This window comes from Rana temporaria, chromosome 5 (assembly GCF_905171775.1).
Source record: "Rana temporaria chromosome 5, aRanTem1.1, whole genome shotgun sequence".
In the NCBI taxonomy this organism is placed as follows: Eukaryota; Metazoa; Chordata; class Amphibia; order Anura; family Ranidae; genus Rana; species Rana temporaria.
The window spans coordinates 131,257,519-131,274,339 of record NC_053493.1 but is presented as its reverse complement, the minus strand read 5'-3'; the positions used below and the strand labels follow the sequence as shown (position 1 = coordinate 131,274,339).

Genomic DNA, 16,821 nt, shown 5'->3' with positions numbered 1-16,821 from the left:
GCACTTTCCAGAGATAGTAAATCAACACCATTGTGTACTTAAAAGTGGGGTATGCCTGTATACATATCTATCTATCTATCTATCTATCTATCTATCTATCTATCTATATATATATATATATATATGTGTGTGTTTATTTTTATACACACACATATTATATATATATATATATATTTTTATATATATATATATATATATATATATATATATATATATTTTTATATATATATATATATATATATATATATATATATATATATATATATATATTTTTATATATATATATATATATATATATGTATATATATATATATATATATATATATATATATATATATATATATATATATATAAATAATTCTACCTGCATTAAAATGCTATTATTAGGTAATTTTTATATCATTTCTAATTCATTAGTAACAACAAAAATTGCAAACCCTAAAATAAGGTTTTACCCATGGACTGCTCTATTACAGTTATACAGGGTTTATATTTGTATACTTTATTAAAAAATGTTTTTAATGATTATAAATGTATTTTTCATTTATATGAATGGTGTATAGCTAGCTGCATTAGATATGTGGATTCCATTCATTTACTATACACCATTCACATTTAAATAGGCACAAGTATGATCTTTAAATATTGATAAAAACATTGTTTTTTAATAATTAGGTTAATGTAGATTGTGTAGGGGGAATTTAACTTTATTATTTTATTAATATGTTGGGGAATAATGTGTGCTGATTGGTGTTCAACTTTTATATTTTACACTTCCTCGTACTGTAATCCTGCTACATCACGCAAGATTATAGTGAGAGGAGCTGTTTTTAGGAGTTCCCGCTATTTGTAGATCGCTCCTCATCTCAACATGAGAAGCGAGCTACAGAGTTTCATAAACAGGCACTCAGAGGAGAGCAATCTCCCCTGAGAACTGAAAAGCGGTATTTTACCGCAGTTTCATAAAAGGACACCTTGGACTTTTCTGGAAGTGAGAGGAAACCCTCTCAATGGGAATACAGGCAACGGAATGCAAGATGTTATAACCCTTCCCTGCTCTATGTAAATAAAAACAAGGATTGTCTAGAGTTGGATGGATTTTTAATAAAGAAAAAAAAATACAGGAATAGGAGAGAAATGATTACTTTTTAAAGGGGTTGTAAAGGTTTGTTTTTATTTTCTAAATAGGTTCCTTTAAGCTAGTGCATTGTTGGTTCGCTTGCCTTTTCCTTTGATTTCCCTTCTTAATGTATTTTTCTTTGTCTGAATTTCTCACTTTCTGTTCCTCCTTAGTAAGCTTGCCCCCATCATCTGGCTGGGGGTTAGTCAGCCAGACCAGCTTACTGAGGAGGAACAGGAAGTGAGAAATTCAGACAAAGAAAAAAACAAAGTAAAAAAATGTAGAAGGGAAATTGAAGGAAAATGTTAGTAAACCAACAATGCACTAGCTTAAAAGAACCTATTTAGAAAATAAAAAATGAACCTTTACAATCCCTTTAATACTGAATAACACATATATAGTACTTTAGATGCAATTACAGATTCTGCAGTAAGTGTACCACAGTAAATGTAAATGATAGGGCCTTTCAAAAGTAATGCCGCGTACACACGATCGGTTTGTCTGATGAAAACGGTCTGATGGACAGTTTTCATCAGACAAACCGATCGTGTGTGGGCCCTATCGGTTTTTTATCCATCGGTGAAAAAACTAGGAACTTGTTTTAAAATTATCTGATGGTTAAAAAAACAATAGAAAAAAACAATTGTCTGTGGGTACGTCCATCGGTTAAAAATCCATGCATGCTCAGAATCAAGTCGACGCATGCTCTGAAGCATTGAACTTCATTTTTCTCAGCACGTCGTTGTGTTTTACGTTACAGCGTTTTGAAACAATCGTTTTTTTAACCGATAGTGTGTAGGCACGACTGATGAAAGTCAGCTTCATCGGATATCTGTCCCACTAGCTGGCAACACGGTTCAACTCAGCAAATGTCATTAGGGATCCACGTGGAAGTCCTGCCTACATCCATCTAATGCATTCATATTTCTAAAAAAATTACAATTTTTATTACAATTTTAAATAACATTTTGAGAAAGTAAATCAACCCCTGATGCTGGAATCTTCATGGAAATAAAACAAGTATTTAGCAGAGACAGCGCAATTACTTGACTAAAATTGAGTGAGGCAGTAGGATAGTGTTCTGGTCTTGTCACTTGAGACCCGTCCTTATAAAAACACCAATTCCATGTAGTATCAATTACAGTGCCAAGTAAAACCCAGCATATTAAAATACAGCCTAAATTTGTTTTCACTGTTTAGGCTTACGTCCAAATTATTTTTTAGTCTTACATTCATGGATAAGACATTGTAAGAGCTCCTACCAGAGGCATAACTAGAACCTTCAGGGCCCCGGTTCAAGAAACCATGAAGGGCCTCTGGTCAGGGTCTACATGCCGCTACTGCCCCTATCCAGGTGTACAGGGGGGCCACGCAGGGCCCCCTGAAGCATGGAGCCAAGTCGCAGTCGCAACCCCTGTATGTACTCTCCTGGCTCATTCCATTACATTTTGCCTTTGGAGGAAAAGAAGTCAGTAGGTGTTAACTGACACAGGAGGCAACCTCATACACTGATTGCATAAGAAGTAGGCAGCAGGATTTTTCTTGGTACAATTATACCATGACTTCGGATGTAAGTACCTTTACACTTGGCATAATACCCATTTATACTAAACACTTGGGCCCGGATTCACAAAGCACTTACGCCGACGTATCTCGATATATGCCGCGTAAATGTAACAATGCACCGTCGTATCTGTGCGCCGTGCCCACAGTACTAGATACGCCTGAAAATAGGCTTCATCCGACCGACGTAACTTTCCTACGCCGGCGTATCGTGGGCGCATATTTACGCTGGCCGCCTCATTGCAAATATGCAAATGAGGGAGATACATCGATTCACGAACGTAGTTGCGCCCGGCGCATAATATAAGCGGTTTGCGTAAGGCTTACGTCCGGCTTTCTAGTTATTCCCCATCTATGAGGCACAACTCATGCAAAGGTATGGACCAGGGAACAGCCGTCGTATTTTATGTTGTTTACGTAGTAGTACGTGAATAGGGCTTGGCGTAGGTTACGTTTACGTCGTAGGCAGTGATTCGACGTATCTTAGGCAGTTGTTTCGACGTGGTTCTAAACATGCGCACCGGGATGCGGCCACGGGACGGCGCATGCGCCGTACGTTATTCGTATCTTTATGACGCTCAGTCCATCATTTACATGGGGTCACGCCTCATTAGCATGGCTCACGCCCACTTCCACCTACGCTGGCTTACGCCGAGGAAATCCAGCGTAGATTTGGGGGCGAGTGCTTTGTGAATACTGTGCTTGGCGCTCTGCGTTACGCCGGCCATAATCTTTTACACCTCATATACTAGTTAAAGTGCAGGTCCATCCACACATTTTTTATTTGTTTTTAATAGCGTTGTGAAGGGCTAGAACCCCTGTTAGGTTGTACTGCCATATTTAGGGCTTCATTCGAGAGGTTTACACTCACTTCCTGACTTGCTTGCAAGGTTTAACCAGACAAGGAGGGAATGTTCCCACAGCCACAAAGATAAAAAATGTTTTTTTGTTAGTAGATTAAGGGGACCTATCAGCTTTTTACTGCTGATTGTTTTCCTGTGTCAAATTTACCTTCACTTCTGTTTGTTGAAACCATTGTCAGCAGGTAAGGGAGTGAAAAAAAAATCTCTAATCTTTCACCATTCTATAGAAAACTGGATAATGTTTTTGGCTAGACATATTGTATACTTTAAGGATCTGCAGACGTTGAAAATGCCAAATATTGTAGAACAGTCTTTCTCAACTAGGGTTTCCTCAAAGGCTGCTAGGACTTCCTTAAACAGTGTGTAGTGGATTGATCTCCCGCCAGACAATTTCCATAGAACATAGTTCTGACACATGGCAGTGCCAGCTCCATGGAAGAAGTAGAGTTTCTCCTCTCTAACAACTTATGTTAATGATCGTGTTAGCTGTCTGTAGGGGGGTATACTTCAACTGACCACCAATGTAAGAAACATTCCTCTCACTGAACCCCAATGTAAGAGGTATTTTTTCACTGACCACCAATGCCCCATGATATTCGTTTTACTGGCCTCCAGTGTAAGGTGGCTACTCTCTGATTAATTACATTGTGGTGTGGCTAATGTACGATGAGCTGTAAAGTTAGTAATGGGTTCTCTAAGACGTGAAAATTATTTCAAGGGTTATTCCATGGTCAAGAGGAGAGAGAAAGGATGCTGTGGAATGTGGACCTCATACTAACAAGATCATAGAAAAAATTATGATAAACAGATGAAAAAAATATATAACTATACAGACAGAAAAGGTTCTTAGCAACTATTGGGCTCAGTTGAAAAAAACTTACTGTGGAAGTAATGAGTTTCTGACCAGAGACATAAATGTGCTGTTTGACTGGAGGCCTTCCCTTCTTCCCTCAGCCACAGTTTCATGGTTAACAAGTAGTGATGTGGTTTCTGCAAGTAGCCGCAAGCTGAAAAGCCTCCATTCCACTAGAAAAAAAAGTAAAGCCAAGAATGTTACCATACAGCTGTGTAATTGAAACAAAATGTTGAAGCTGCATGAAGACATACTTGATGTGGCCTAGCTTACCATTTTGGCTGCACACCAAGGAGACTAAAGGTGGGAGGATAGCATCCACAACCTAAAACAGAGCAAGAAAGGGTCTGGATTGAATTACTGCAAGAACAGAAATAGAATCAGTATCACCACAAACTAAAGGGTCTTACAGGCTAAGCTCTATAATTAAAATTATCATCTGTGAGGAGACGTAGTGATTTACTACCTATGTAGAAGATTTCAGTCTTATTGCAGTCTCTTCCTTCAACTATGTTTACCAGTTATTTAAACTCTTAGAATCAATAGGGGCGATCCTCAAAACTAGCAAGTTATCTGTGATGTTGTAGAATTATAGCTAAACCTACCAGGGTTTGCTATTATTCTATCTAGATAAAACTGCAAATATTATACACATTGAAAATGGATTGTTTATATTAAGTTTAATCCTCAAAAGTACACTTAGACGGCTTAGCTATTATATTTTTTGTCTGGAAACCAACTTCCCAGAAAATTTAGAAAAACTGAGTAAATTATCAGAAACAGTCAACGTGTGGGAGGAAGGAATGAGTAAATTATTGCTTCTTCATATAAAAATACTATGTAAAAATATGTAAAAACACAAAGTTTTACCAGTAAAAGATGCAAAAGCTACCTTGACAACTATCTGTAGTTTTTGAAATGTGGGTAGATAATGCAGGGTGTGTGTTAATGAGGTCAGCTGGTGAACTACTTCCTGTGTCACGTCCTAAGGTTTTTCCACAAAGTAAAGGAGAGGCCTTTTATACAACAAGCACATACAAGGAGGTAAGGACTGTGTAGTATAAATCAAAAGTTTTTTTTATTTCTGCAAAAGCATTACATTAGATAGGTAGATAGGGCAGCTGGGATTTAGGGGAAAAAAGTGAACATATCCTTTAAAAAATAAGCTTTACATACACTTTAAGACCCCTTTCACACTGAACCTTTTTTACAGCGTTTTAGCGTTAAAAATAGCGCTATTAAAACGCTCATAAAACACTCTCCATGCATCTCAATGGACCCTTTCACACTGAGTCCTGCAAGCAGCATCTTTGGAGCAGCTTTTGGGCGCTAAAAAAAACGCTCCAAAAACACCCCTCTCCATTGAAATGAATTGAAAATGCTGTAAAAATGCCTTACCGTTTCACACTGAGGCACTGCAAAAACGCCCTAAAATGTTAGGGGCTTAGCGGTGCTCACATTGGAATTGCAGATGAGGCTTCGCTCGAATAATGTTCGAAAACCGATTGAAAAACGCTCAAATAACGCTCAAATAACGCTTGAATAACGCTCGAATAACGCTTGAAAAAACGCCCCAGTGTGAAAGGGGCCTAAACTCCATTTTATAGCGTACTATAATAAACAGACTAGTAATTAGGTGCCATCTGCAGCAACCGTAAAAAAATGCAGATATTGTTTAACTGATACAGTATCTGCTAATACAATACTTAACCACTTAAGGACCGCCTAACGCCGATATACGTCAGCAGAATTGCACGGCTGGGCACAAGCACGTACAGGTATGTTGCCCTTTAAGTGCCCAACCGTGGGTCGCGCGTTTGCAACATGGTCCGAAGCTCAGTGACTGCGGGACCTGCGGACCCAATCGCCGCCGGTGTTCCCGCGATCGGGTCACAGGAGCTGAAGAACGGGGAGAAGTGAGTGTAAACAAACCTTCCCCGTTCTTCTCTGTGGCTTGTCACTGATCGTCTGTTCCCTGTCATAGGGAACGACGATCAGTGACGTCACACGTCCAGCCACGCCCCCCCCTACAGTAAGAAACACACAGTAGGACACACTTAAGCCCTTTAGCGCCCCCTAGTGGTTAACCCATTCACTGCCATTGTCGATTTCAAAGTAATCCGTGCATTTGTATAGCACTTTTCGCTGTGAAAATGACAATGATCCCAAAAATGTGTCAAACGTGTCCGATGTACCCGCCATAATGTCGCAGTCACGAAAAAAACGCTAATCGCCATTACTAGTAAAAAAAAAAATATTAATAAAAATTCCATAAAACTATCCCCTATTTTGTAAACGCTATAACTTTTGCGCAAACCAATCAAACGCTTATTGCGATTTTGTTTTCCAAAAATATGTAGAACAATATGTATCAGCCTAAACTGAGGAAAAAATAAATGTTTTTTTATATATTTTTGGGGGATTTTTATTATAGCAAACAGTAAAAAATATAGAATTTTTTTAAAAAGAAAAACCGCAGAGGTGATCAAATACCACCAAAAGAAAGCTCTATTTGTGGGGGGAAAGAAGGACGCCAATTTTGTTTGGGAGCCACGTCGCACGGCATCGAATGTGACAAGCGCATGCTCGTCGCAGTCAATGACGTCACTGCATTCGTGCCATTCAAAAGAACGGCGGTTATTTGAATGTGTACACTCAGCCGGCAAGAAAATCTTGCCAGGAATCCCGTCAGGGAAAACGTCTTTTTTCCCCGACGACAATCCTGGCCGTGTGTACAGGGCTTTAGACTCACCGGCCACTTTATTAGGCACACCTGTTCAATTGCTTGGTAACATGAATTCATAATCATCCAATCACATAGCAGCAACACAATGCACTTAGCCATCTAGACGTGGTAAAGACAACTTGCTGAAGTTCAAACTGATCAGAATGAGGAAGAAAGGGGATTTAATGACTTTGAATGTTGCATAGTTGTTGGTAACAAACGGATTGGTCTGAGTATTTTAAAAACTGCTGATCTACTGGGATTTTCACACACATCTCTAGGGTTTACGAAAAATGGTCCAAAAAATAGAAAATATCCCTGTGAGAGGCAGTTGTGTGGACAAAAATGCCTTGTTGATGTCAGAGGAGAATGAGCAGACTGGTTTGAGATGATAGAAAGACAACAGTAATTCAAATAACCACGCGTTACAACCAAGGTATTCAGAATACTATCTCTGAACGCATAACACATCAAATCTTGAAGCAGATGGGCTACATCAGCAGAAGACCATACTGGGTGTCAGTCCCATCAGATCAAGAACATGGAACTGAGGCTTGAAGGGAGGAAAAAACAAGGCCAAAAAAAAACACAACATGATACAAAGTCTATAAGTGTACCTCAAAATTGTCTGGCGCGTACGAGCTAAGGGGAGACGAAAGAAAAAAACCTTTGTCAGCCATAAACATACGGGAAAGGAAACCCAGCTAGATCAGAGGATATATGGTATTTACATCACATCAAACTCACTGCTATGTTGTAAAAAACACACATGACCCACCTGGATATGGTGAGCCACTCAAAATTCAATCAGCGGTTAGGTAGTCCCTGCAACAAGTGCTTATGTCATCCAATGGCTTAGTCAAAGGATCCTTATTCTAATAACAAATATATACATATCAGAATCTGGGATGAATCACCACCCACCGATGGTGGACTAGACCAGAGAAACAGACATCCTGCCAGCAATGCTTACCAATATTGAGATATATAAATCACCCACCAATGACACAAATAATGGGTAAAAATGTCTCACATCACTGCAAAATGCATGGCAATACCTCCCATATGTGGAGGGGACAGAAACCATAAGTATCCGAGTCTCCCAAGGAACCCGCAGTCCAACCTGAAAGTCCCCAAAGCCAACCTACCCCCATATATACACCCAAAGGAAGGAGCGGTCGACAGGGTGTTGGCCAGGGTCTCTCTCCATTGATCAAACCAAAGAATAGCCTATTACAGCCCATCCTCATGGATTTAAAAAAGGTGGCGCCAAAAATCACCCAATGCAAACTGACTGTGCTACATACAGAAATCCACCTAATAGATGCCCAAAAAGGGCATCCCCAATACAAACAAACGTCCATGGGGAAGGGGCAAGTGTCTGTCCAAGATGTCCACGCACAACAAAAGAAGTGACACAGCGTTCCACTATCCAAGAAGGCCACTTGACCAGAAGTGCGTTCAACATGAGAGCACACCCGCACAACCAGGTAGTCTCAAATGGAGTGCACGGACAGCACACCCCAGAGGTGTACACCCCCACCTGACCAGACTACCTCCCCCCAGTGCATATCCTAACCAAAAACTCCAGCCCGTGCATCGCCACAAACCAACCAGCAGCATCAGTACTCAAAGGGCATAAAACAACAACCCCAGGGTTGAATATAATGTCTACTATCAAAATGTCCAATGGCGACCTAGCAGGGACCTGTCAAAGATCAGGACACCAATACACACACACAACTAGACAGACAAATAAACAGACAGACAAACAAACAGGCAGGTAAAAAAGGAGAAAAAAAAACAAGGATGAAAAAAAATGTCCATGTCTTCTCACTATTGAGATAAACCACCCGAAAAGACCTGGTGATTGTATAGTGAAAACATCCATTAAGTATAACATGATGGATAGGGCTCTAAATCATACAGAAAAGGGGCATAGCTTACAAAATCATTTAAACCAGGGGGGCGGTTCACATTAGGATTAAAGATCCAACGTGATTCCGAACACAAAATGTGATTATCAAAATCTTCCCTCTCCACAGGGATTTTGATGTAATCTATCAATTGCTATAAACCGGAGGGTGTCAAAAATTCCATGAACCACATTCATTAAAATGTCTTGCAATGGGACTCTCATGGACACCATCCCTGATATGACCTACATGTTCCTTAATATGTTGCCATAGCATATGCTTTGTGTTACCCACATAGAACACATTACATCCTCCTGTCAGTAAGTAAACTATGCCCCTTGTTTCACAATTGACAAAATGTCTGGGCCAGATGGAAGTAGGTCCAATTACCAAAGAATCCTTAAGTTGATTGATAAAGCGACAATAGTCACAATGGGCCAGATCCACAGCCACCTGCCGTAACTTAAAAATTCCCATTTAAGTTACACTGGCTGAAAATTTCTACCTAAGTGCCCGATCCACAAAGCACTTACCTAGAAATTTTTGGCTGTGTAACTTAAATCCGGCCGGCGTAAGGCGTTCCCAATTCAAATGGGGCGAGTCCCATTTAAATTAGGCGCGCTCCCGCGCTGGACGTACTGCGCATGCTCGTGACGTCATTTTCCCGACGTGCATAGCGCGAAATTACGTTACGCCGAGCTTTGTGAATCGCGCTGTGTCAAAAAAGTTGCGTCGGGAAAAAAAACGAGTTGCGGCGGGAAATTATTATTTTTTTTTTAAAAAGACATCGTCGCTGGAAAGAAGGGTCTGCTTTTACAAGGTGTAAACAGTTTACACTTTGTAAAAGCAGCCCTAATTTTACACATGCAACTTAAAACTTACGGAGAAAAAACTAAGCTGAAAAGCTTTGTGGATCTCCGTAATGCTAATTTGCATACCCAAGGCGGCATTTCGACGAGAAATGCCCCCAGCGGCGGATGCGGTACTGCATCCTAAGATCCGGCAGTGTAAGTCCCTTACACATGTCGGATCTTCTGTCTATCTCTTGGAAACTGATTCTGTGGATCAGTTCCAAAGATAGAAACAGGGATACGCAGGCGGAACAGCAGATCCGCCTGCGTATCTCTTTTGAGGATCTGGCCCAATGTTCACAACGGTATGTACCCTTTGGGCGTGTTCCACATTAATCCTCCACATGTTATCTATCAAAGTGTCTCTCTGTGAGATTGTCTCTTAGCAAGCGTCTTCTTCTAAAAGTAATGTGTGGATTAGGGTCCACAAAATGTTCGATAGTGGTATTCTGAGTGAGCAGAACATAATAAAACAAAACTGTTTTTTAAGCAGATAAAAATAAGATAATTGCAGTATTTTTACACTTACAAAAGAGTACATATATTAACATATTTTCCAACAAAAATTACTTGTATTTTGATTAAACTTTTCACTAAAATGTAGAACAGCACAGCATGAAAACATTCATCAAATGGCTACACTTGAAAATGAAAACTAAGTCAATTTAAAGGGCAGCCAAAGACACACAGTTGCCAACTAAGAACTTGGAAAAGCTTTTACCTTCAATCCCATAACTATTAAAGGGTCGTTAATTACTGTTAAGTCCAATTAAAGGTTGGCCAATTCAGAAAACCACTAAAGTTATTAAGTTTATAATTAGAACACATCAAATAATACTTCTGATTATGGCATCATTTTTGTTTTTCCATAAACTCATTAGATTTCACCTGACATCTGTTCCTACATTGGTAGTCATGTTAAAGTGAATTTGACATTAATAACATAAAATTCTATTTTTATGGTTGGAAACTGCACAAATTTGAATTAGAATGGATGAATGAATTTTAACCCAAATCACGTAACAAAACTTCAAATTTGGCTGTTAGCCATTACTATTTTAGGGACAGAATGATTAATGTTAAAAAGAAATGTAAAAAAAAAAAGTCTAATTTGCAATCAGTTTATCAGTTGTGAGTTGTATAAAGCCTTTGCTGCCATTGTGCTCTTGCTGGGCGTCGCATGCGTCCCTGTGCCTTTATAAAAAGAGGTATGGGCTCCCTTCAAGCATACCTGCCCTTAAAGAGGGGTTCCAGTCTGTAAAACAAAAGTACCAAATGTGGGGGGGGGGGGGTTGGTGTAGGCTGTGCGAACAATAACTTTTTGGGTGGAGCTTTAATTTATCCATTCTTATATGTGCTCCTACTATGGAGGCTCTGGAAATTGAGAGTTTGGACCACAGTATTCACAGAGGTCCCTTGGTGTGAATGAATGAATGAATGAATGAAAAACTTATATAGCGCGGCACATGCGAACTGAATCGCCTCTGGGGGCACTGAAGCTTGTGCATATATTTGCAAATGTGTGCAAACAAAACCCTCTGTTTTTAACATAATCTGAATAACAGGGCTAATTTAGCCATTTTGCAGACTGGACTGAACTGAATCGCCTCTGGTGTGGGCACTGAAGCTTGTGCATATACCCTTATTTAGGGAAATCAGTGAGAAATTTTCAAGTTAAAATTGAAAGTGAAAATGTCCAAATTAAAATTGAAAGTGAAAATGTCCAAGTTTGGCACAATTAGCCATTTTTCCTCCTCAGTGTCATGTGACTCGTTAGTGTTACAAAGTCTCCGGTCTGAATGGGGAGCAGGTGTGTTCACCCTCTCATACTGGTCACTGTAAGTTCAACATGGCACCTCATGGCATTGAGGATTTAAAAAAAAAAATTATTGTTGCTCTACATAAAGATGGCCTAGGCTATAAAAAGATTGCCAAGAACCTACAAATGAGCTGCAGCACATTGGCCAAAACCATACAGCGGTTTAACAGGACAGGTTCCACTCAGAACAGGCCTCACCATGGTCGACCAAAGAAGTTGAGTGCACATGCTCAGAGTCATATCCAGAGGTTGGCTTTGGGAAATAGACATACAAGTGCTGCCAGCATTGCCTCAGAGGTTGAAGGGGTAAGGGGTCAGCCTGTATGCCGCACACTGCATCAAACTGGTCTGCAAGGCTGTCATCCCAGAAGGAAGCCTCTTCTAAACATGATGGACAAGAAAGCCTGCAAACAGTTTAGGTGCTGAAGACAAGCAGACTAAGGACATGGATTGCTGGTTCATGTTATGTGGTCTGATGAGACCAAGATAAACGTATTTGGTTCAGATCATGTCAAGTGTGTGTCACGTAATCAGGTGAGGAGTACAAAGACAAGCGTGTCTTGCCTACAGTCAAGAATTGGGGTGGGAGTATCATAGTCTGGCGCTGCATGAGTGCTGCCGGCACTGGGGAACTACAGTTCATTGAGGGAACCGTGAATGCCAATATGTACTGTGACATACTGAAGTAGAGCATCATCCCTGTCCCTCGAAAACTGGGCCTCATGGCAGTATTCCAACATGATAAAGACCCCAAACACACCTCCAAAGGTGATGGACTGGCCAAGCATGTCTCCAGACCTAAACCCTATTGAGCAGTGGCAACCTGTGAAGCTCTGGTGAACTCCATGCTCAAGAGGCTTGGGGCATTGTTGGAAAATAATGGTGGCCACACAAAATATTGACACTTTGGACCCAATTCGGACATTTTCACTTAGGGGTGTACTCACTTTTGTTGCCATCGGTTCAGACATTAATGGCTGTGTGTTGAGTTATTTTGGAGGGGACAGCAAATTTACACTGTTATACAAGCTGTACACTCACTACTTTACATTGTAGCAAAGTGCAATTTCTTCAGTGTTGTCACATGAAAAGATATAATAAAATATTTACAAAAATGTATAGTAAGTAAGTAAAGTAGGGGAAAGGTAGAACCTCTGTCAGATTTTTATTTCCATCTATCATTTTTTTAATTGTTTCTTATTTCTTGTCTAGTAAAACCATTAGTTTGAGTGGTGCAGACGTTTTTGACTTCTTCAAAGCAGTTTCCAATATATGAACAAAATAGCAAATGTTATTTAAAAAAAATACTAAAGCATATAGATTGACCGCCTCAGGGAAGAACTTTCAGGACAAGTGGTTCAGGCTAGACATATAGATATTTGAAGTTGTAAAAAGTGTGTTATTTATTCAGCAACTCTAACTATCAAAACAATGTTATTGTGTCCTATGTTAAAACCCAAAAAAGCTTTTTTTTTACTTTTCTTTTGTATGTTGTGCATTATTGTGCGTTGTGGAGTGCAAAAACGCATTTGTTGGGGTGCCATTAGAATTGAATGGCCCGAGATAATTCGACAAACCAGCTAATCCACGGCTGTGGAAACTTGGTACACGCCCTTAGGGGCGCTTTAGATGCGCTTACCATGGCTGTGCAGCCCCCCCCCTCCCTCCCCCTCTCCCCCCCCTATTATCTAACTCTTCTTTACTCTCTCGCTGTCTCTCACCCTGCTACTCTTTTGTTATTTGGAAAAAGGAAAATGGATCGAGGAGCCGGTCGGAACGGACAGGGTAGCTTACTATGTCACACGGAAGTAATGTTATGGTGTAATCGGAAACCCGAATGTGGTAGACTACAACGTATATCGGTATGCATGTACCATTCACTGATATTTGCCCGATACGGGATGTTTACTATATCTACACTGCTGTAATGTATGTTGAAAGTCCGTGAGGACTGGCTTTTTGTTGATAAATAAAAAATTAAAAAAAAAAAAAAAAGAATTGAATGGCACCGCAGCACTTCAGCAGGTAACACGCATGCTAACATGTGCATTCCCACAGCCCACAGGTGTGAACATATAGGGCCATATCCACGTAGCGGATCGTATTTTTATGCAGGCGTAGCGTATCCTAGTAACGCTACGCCGCCGCAACTTTGAGAGGCAAATGCTGTATTCACAAAGCATTTGCCTCTAAAGTTACGGCAGCGCAGCATAATTCTCCCGGCGTAAGGGCGCGCAATTCAAATCTATGTGATGGGGGCGTGTTTTATGTTAATACGTCGTGACCCGACGTAAATGACGTTTTTTTGGAACGGCGCATGCGCCATCCGTGGGGGTATCCCAGTGCGCATGCTCGAAATTAAACCGGAACAAGCCAATGCTTACGACGGTCACATCATTCTACGCAAATCCCTATTCACGAACGACTTACGCTAACGACGTAACATTTTCAAAATTCGATGCGGGAACGACTGCCATACTTAACATAGGATACGCCTCATATAGCAGGGGTAACTATACGCCGGAAAAGGCCAAACGCAAACGACGTAAAAAGATGTGCCGGCCGGACGTATGTTCGTGGATCGCCGTATCTAGCTAATTTGCATATTCGACGCGGAATTCAACGGAAACGCCACCTAGCGGCCAGCGTAAATATGCACCTACGATCCGACGGTGTACTAAGATGTATGCCTGTCGGATCGAGCCCAGATTCCGTTGTATCTTGTTTTGTGAATACAAAACAGAGATACAACGCGGGAACTTTGAAATTACGCGGCATATCCATAGATATGCCGGCGTAATTCGTTTGAGGATCTGGCCCATAGCTTTTAAATGTTAGGTAAGGAGTCAGTTACATGTTTCATGTTGACTTTATCCAATTAGGTTTAAGAAAAACAGTGCTGTATTTTCAGAGTGGGCAGGGGCACAAGACAGGGATGCCCCCTTTCTCCATTACTTTTTGCTCTAGTGATTGAACCCTTAGCAACAGCAATCCTAATATACCCAGATATCAAAGGCTATTCAACAAATAACAACACATATAAATTAAGCATGTATGCAGATGACATGATCCTATTCCTCACACAACCAAACATAGCTTTACCGAACCTTATACATACCCTTAATACATTTTTCATGATTGACGGTAAATGTTTCTAAATCTATTGGTATGCCAATAAATATTCCACCTTTCCATTTAGATACCATACGCTCCTCTTTCAATTTCTCCTGGTCATTAGAATCGCTCCCATACTTGGGTATCTTCCTCACCCCTAATATCAAAGACCTATCATCAAAAAAACTACTGTGACATGAAGTCAGGTAAATCTGTGGGTGTTGTCACAAACGGGACATACATTTCTGCCTTGCTTAGACAATACACTAATCATTATTAGGCGTCGGCTGCGAGAAATAGTCAGACGAGGTCTAAGGGCCGTTGGAAAACTTCAGCTGTTCAGAATGAGGCAATTAAGGCCTCTATAAGTAGTCCAAAGGATTACCACTAATTTGCGGCATCATTCCTAAGGCTTTGTGAGTAGGAGAGCAGCGTACTGAAAGTCTCCTGAGGAGGTGAGGAGACCATTGATTTTTCTGTGTGATAAAAATCAAAAGACTATTGTTTGTGCTGTATGACCAGCACTGTCTGCCCAGCGCTAGGCTGAGTCAGATGCCATAGATAGGTTCCTGTGTGGAAGGTAGACGCCCAGAGTGGCTAGGGTTTATTTTATGTTTGATTTTGTTTATGCTGTTTGGGTGCTTGTAATTGTTTTCCAGCAAGATGGAATAATAAACCAAGAACTTTGTTTTCAACCGTCTTCGACTGCCAGTCTGTATAAATTCAGTGTGTGGTGAACCCATCCAAGGGGTCAAACACCCCGCTACCGAGCTAACCCCTCACATATGGTGGAGAATGCGGGCAGTCAAAGTAAACCCAAAATGGAGGAGATACTGAAACAGCTGGTTTTATCAAATGCAAATCAAGAGCAGACGAATGCAGATTGGCAGCGGAGCATTGCAGCTCAACAGCGGAGCATTGCAGCTCAACAACAGAACCTTGCAGCTCAACAACAGGCTCACCAAGAGAGCATGGCAGCTCAACAACAGGTCCACCGAGAGAGCATGGCAGGCTTGGAACAGAGGGCCAGATTCACAGAGCAGATACGACTGCGTATCTCCTGATACGCCGTCGTATCTGTTGTTCTAGCTATGCGACCGATTCATTGAATCAGTTACGCATAGATAGCCAGAAAATCCAACAGGTGTAATTGTTTTACACGGTCGGATCTTAGGATGCAATACCGCAGCCGCCGCTGGGGGGAGTTTGCGTCGTAATACAGCGTCGGGTATGCAAATTAGAAGTTACGGCGATCCACAAAGATTTTTCCCGTCGTTACGTCGTCGCGAGTGTTAGATTTCCGTCGCAAAGATAGGGCACCTTTAACATTGTGTAAAAGTACTCCACCATGTTAAAGTATGCCCGTCTTTCCCGCGTCGCTTTTGAATTTTTTTAAAATGTTTTCTTTTTCCCGGCGCAAGTCTTTTTTTCACGTCGCGATTCACATAACGCCGGCGCGTCGTAATTTTGCGCAAAGCACGTCGGGAAATTTGCGACGGGAGCATGCGCAGTACGTCCGCCGCGGGAGTGCGCCTAATTTAAATGGTACCCGCCCAATTTGAATTGGGCCGCCTTGCGCCGGACCTGTTTACGATACACCGCCGCAAATTTCCAGGTAAGTGCTTTGTGGATCGGGCACTAAATTGGAAAATTTGCGGCGGTGTAACGTAAACGGGTTACGTTACGCTGCGCCGCCGGACTGTGAATCTGGCCCAGAGACACCAGCAGCAAATGGAGGCCATCGTGACACAGTAACAAAGCCCAGCATAGAATTGTCTGTTGTTGGAGGAGTGCAAAGAATTTGAAATATTTGATTTGTTTACTGGTATCCTTGGAAACAGTCCACCCTTAACATCTCACTGGGAGCAGTGGGACACATATTGTGAGGATCTGACCAAGGACACAAAGCTAACTAGTTTTGAAATATGGGGAACAAAATAGGTGGATTATCATCGTCTTGATGACTTTTCAAGTCCCTATCAGGATGAAAAAGTTAT

General features: G+C 41.0%; 1 protein-coding gene across 1 annotated transcript in view; it reads right to left on the bottom strand.

The window, feature by feature from the left end:
• ULK4 (unc-51 like kinase 4) overlaps positions 1 to 16,821 on the bottom strand; it is a 798,383-nt gene that overhangs the window by 469,125 nt on the left and 312,437 nt on the right. The window contains exons 28-29 of the mRNA XM_040353131.1: positions 4,673 to 4,724; positions 4,428 to 4,572 (exon numbers count right to left, since the gene is read on the bottom strand). Coding sequence (XP_040209065.1) covers positions 4,428 to 4,572; positions 4,673 to 4,724 — 197 coding nt within the window. The remainder of the gene's footprint in view (positions 1 to 4,427; positions 4,573 to 4,672; positions 4,725 to 16,821) is intronic.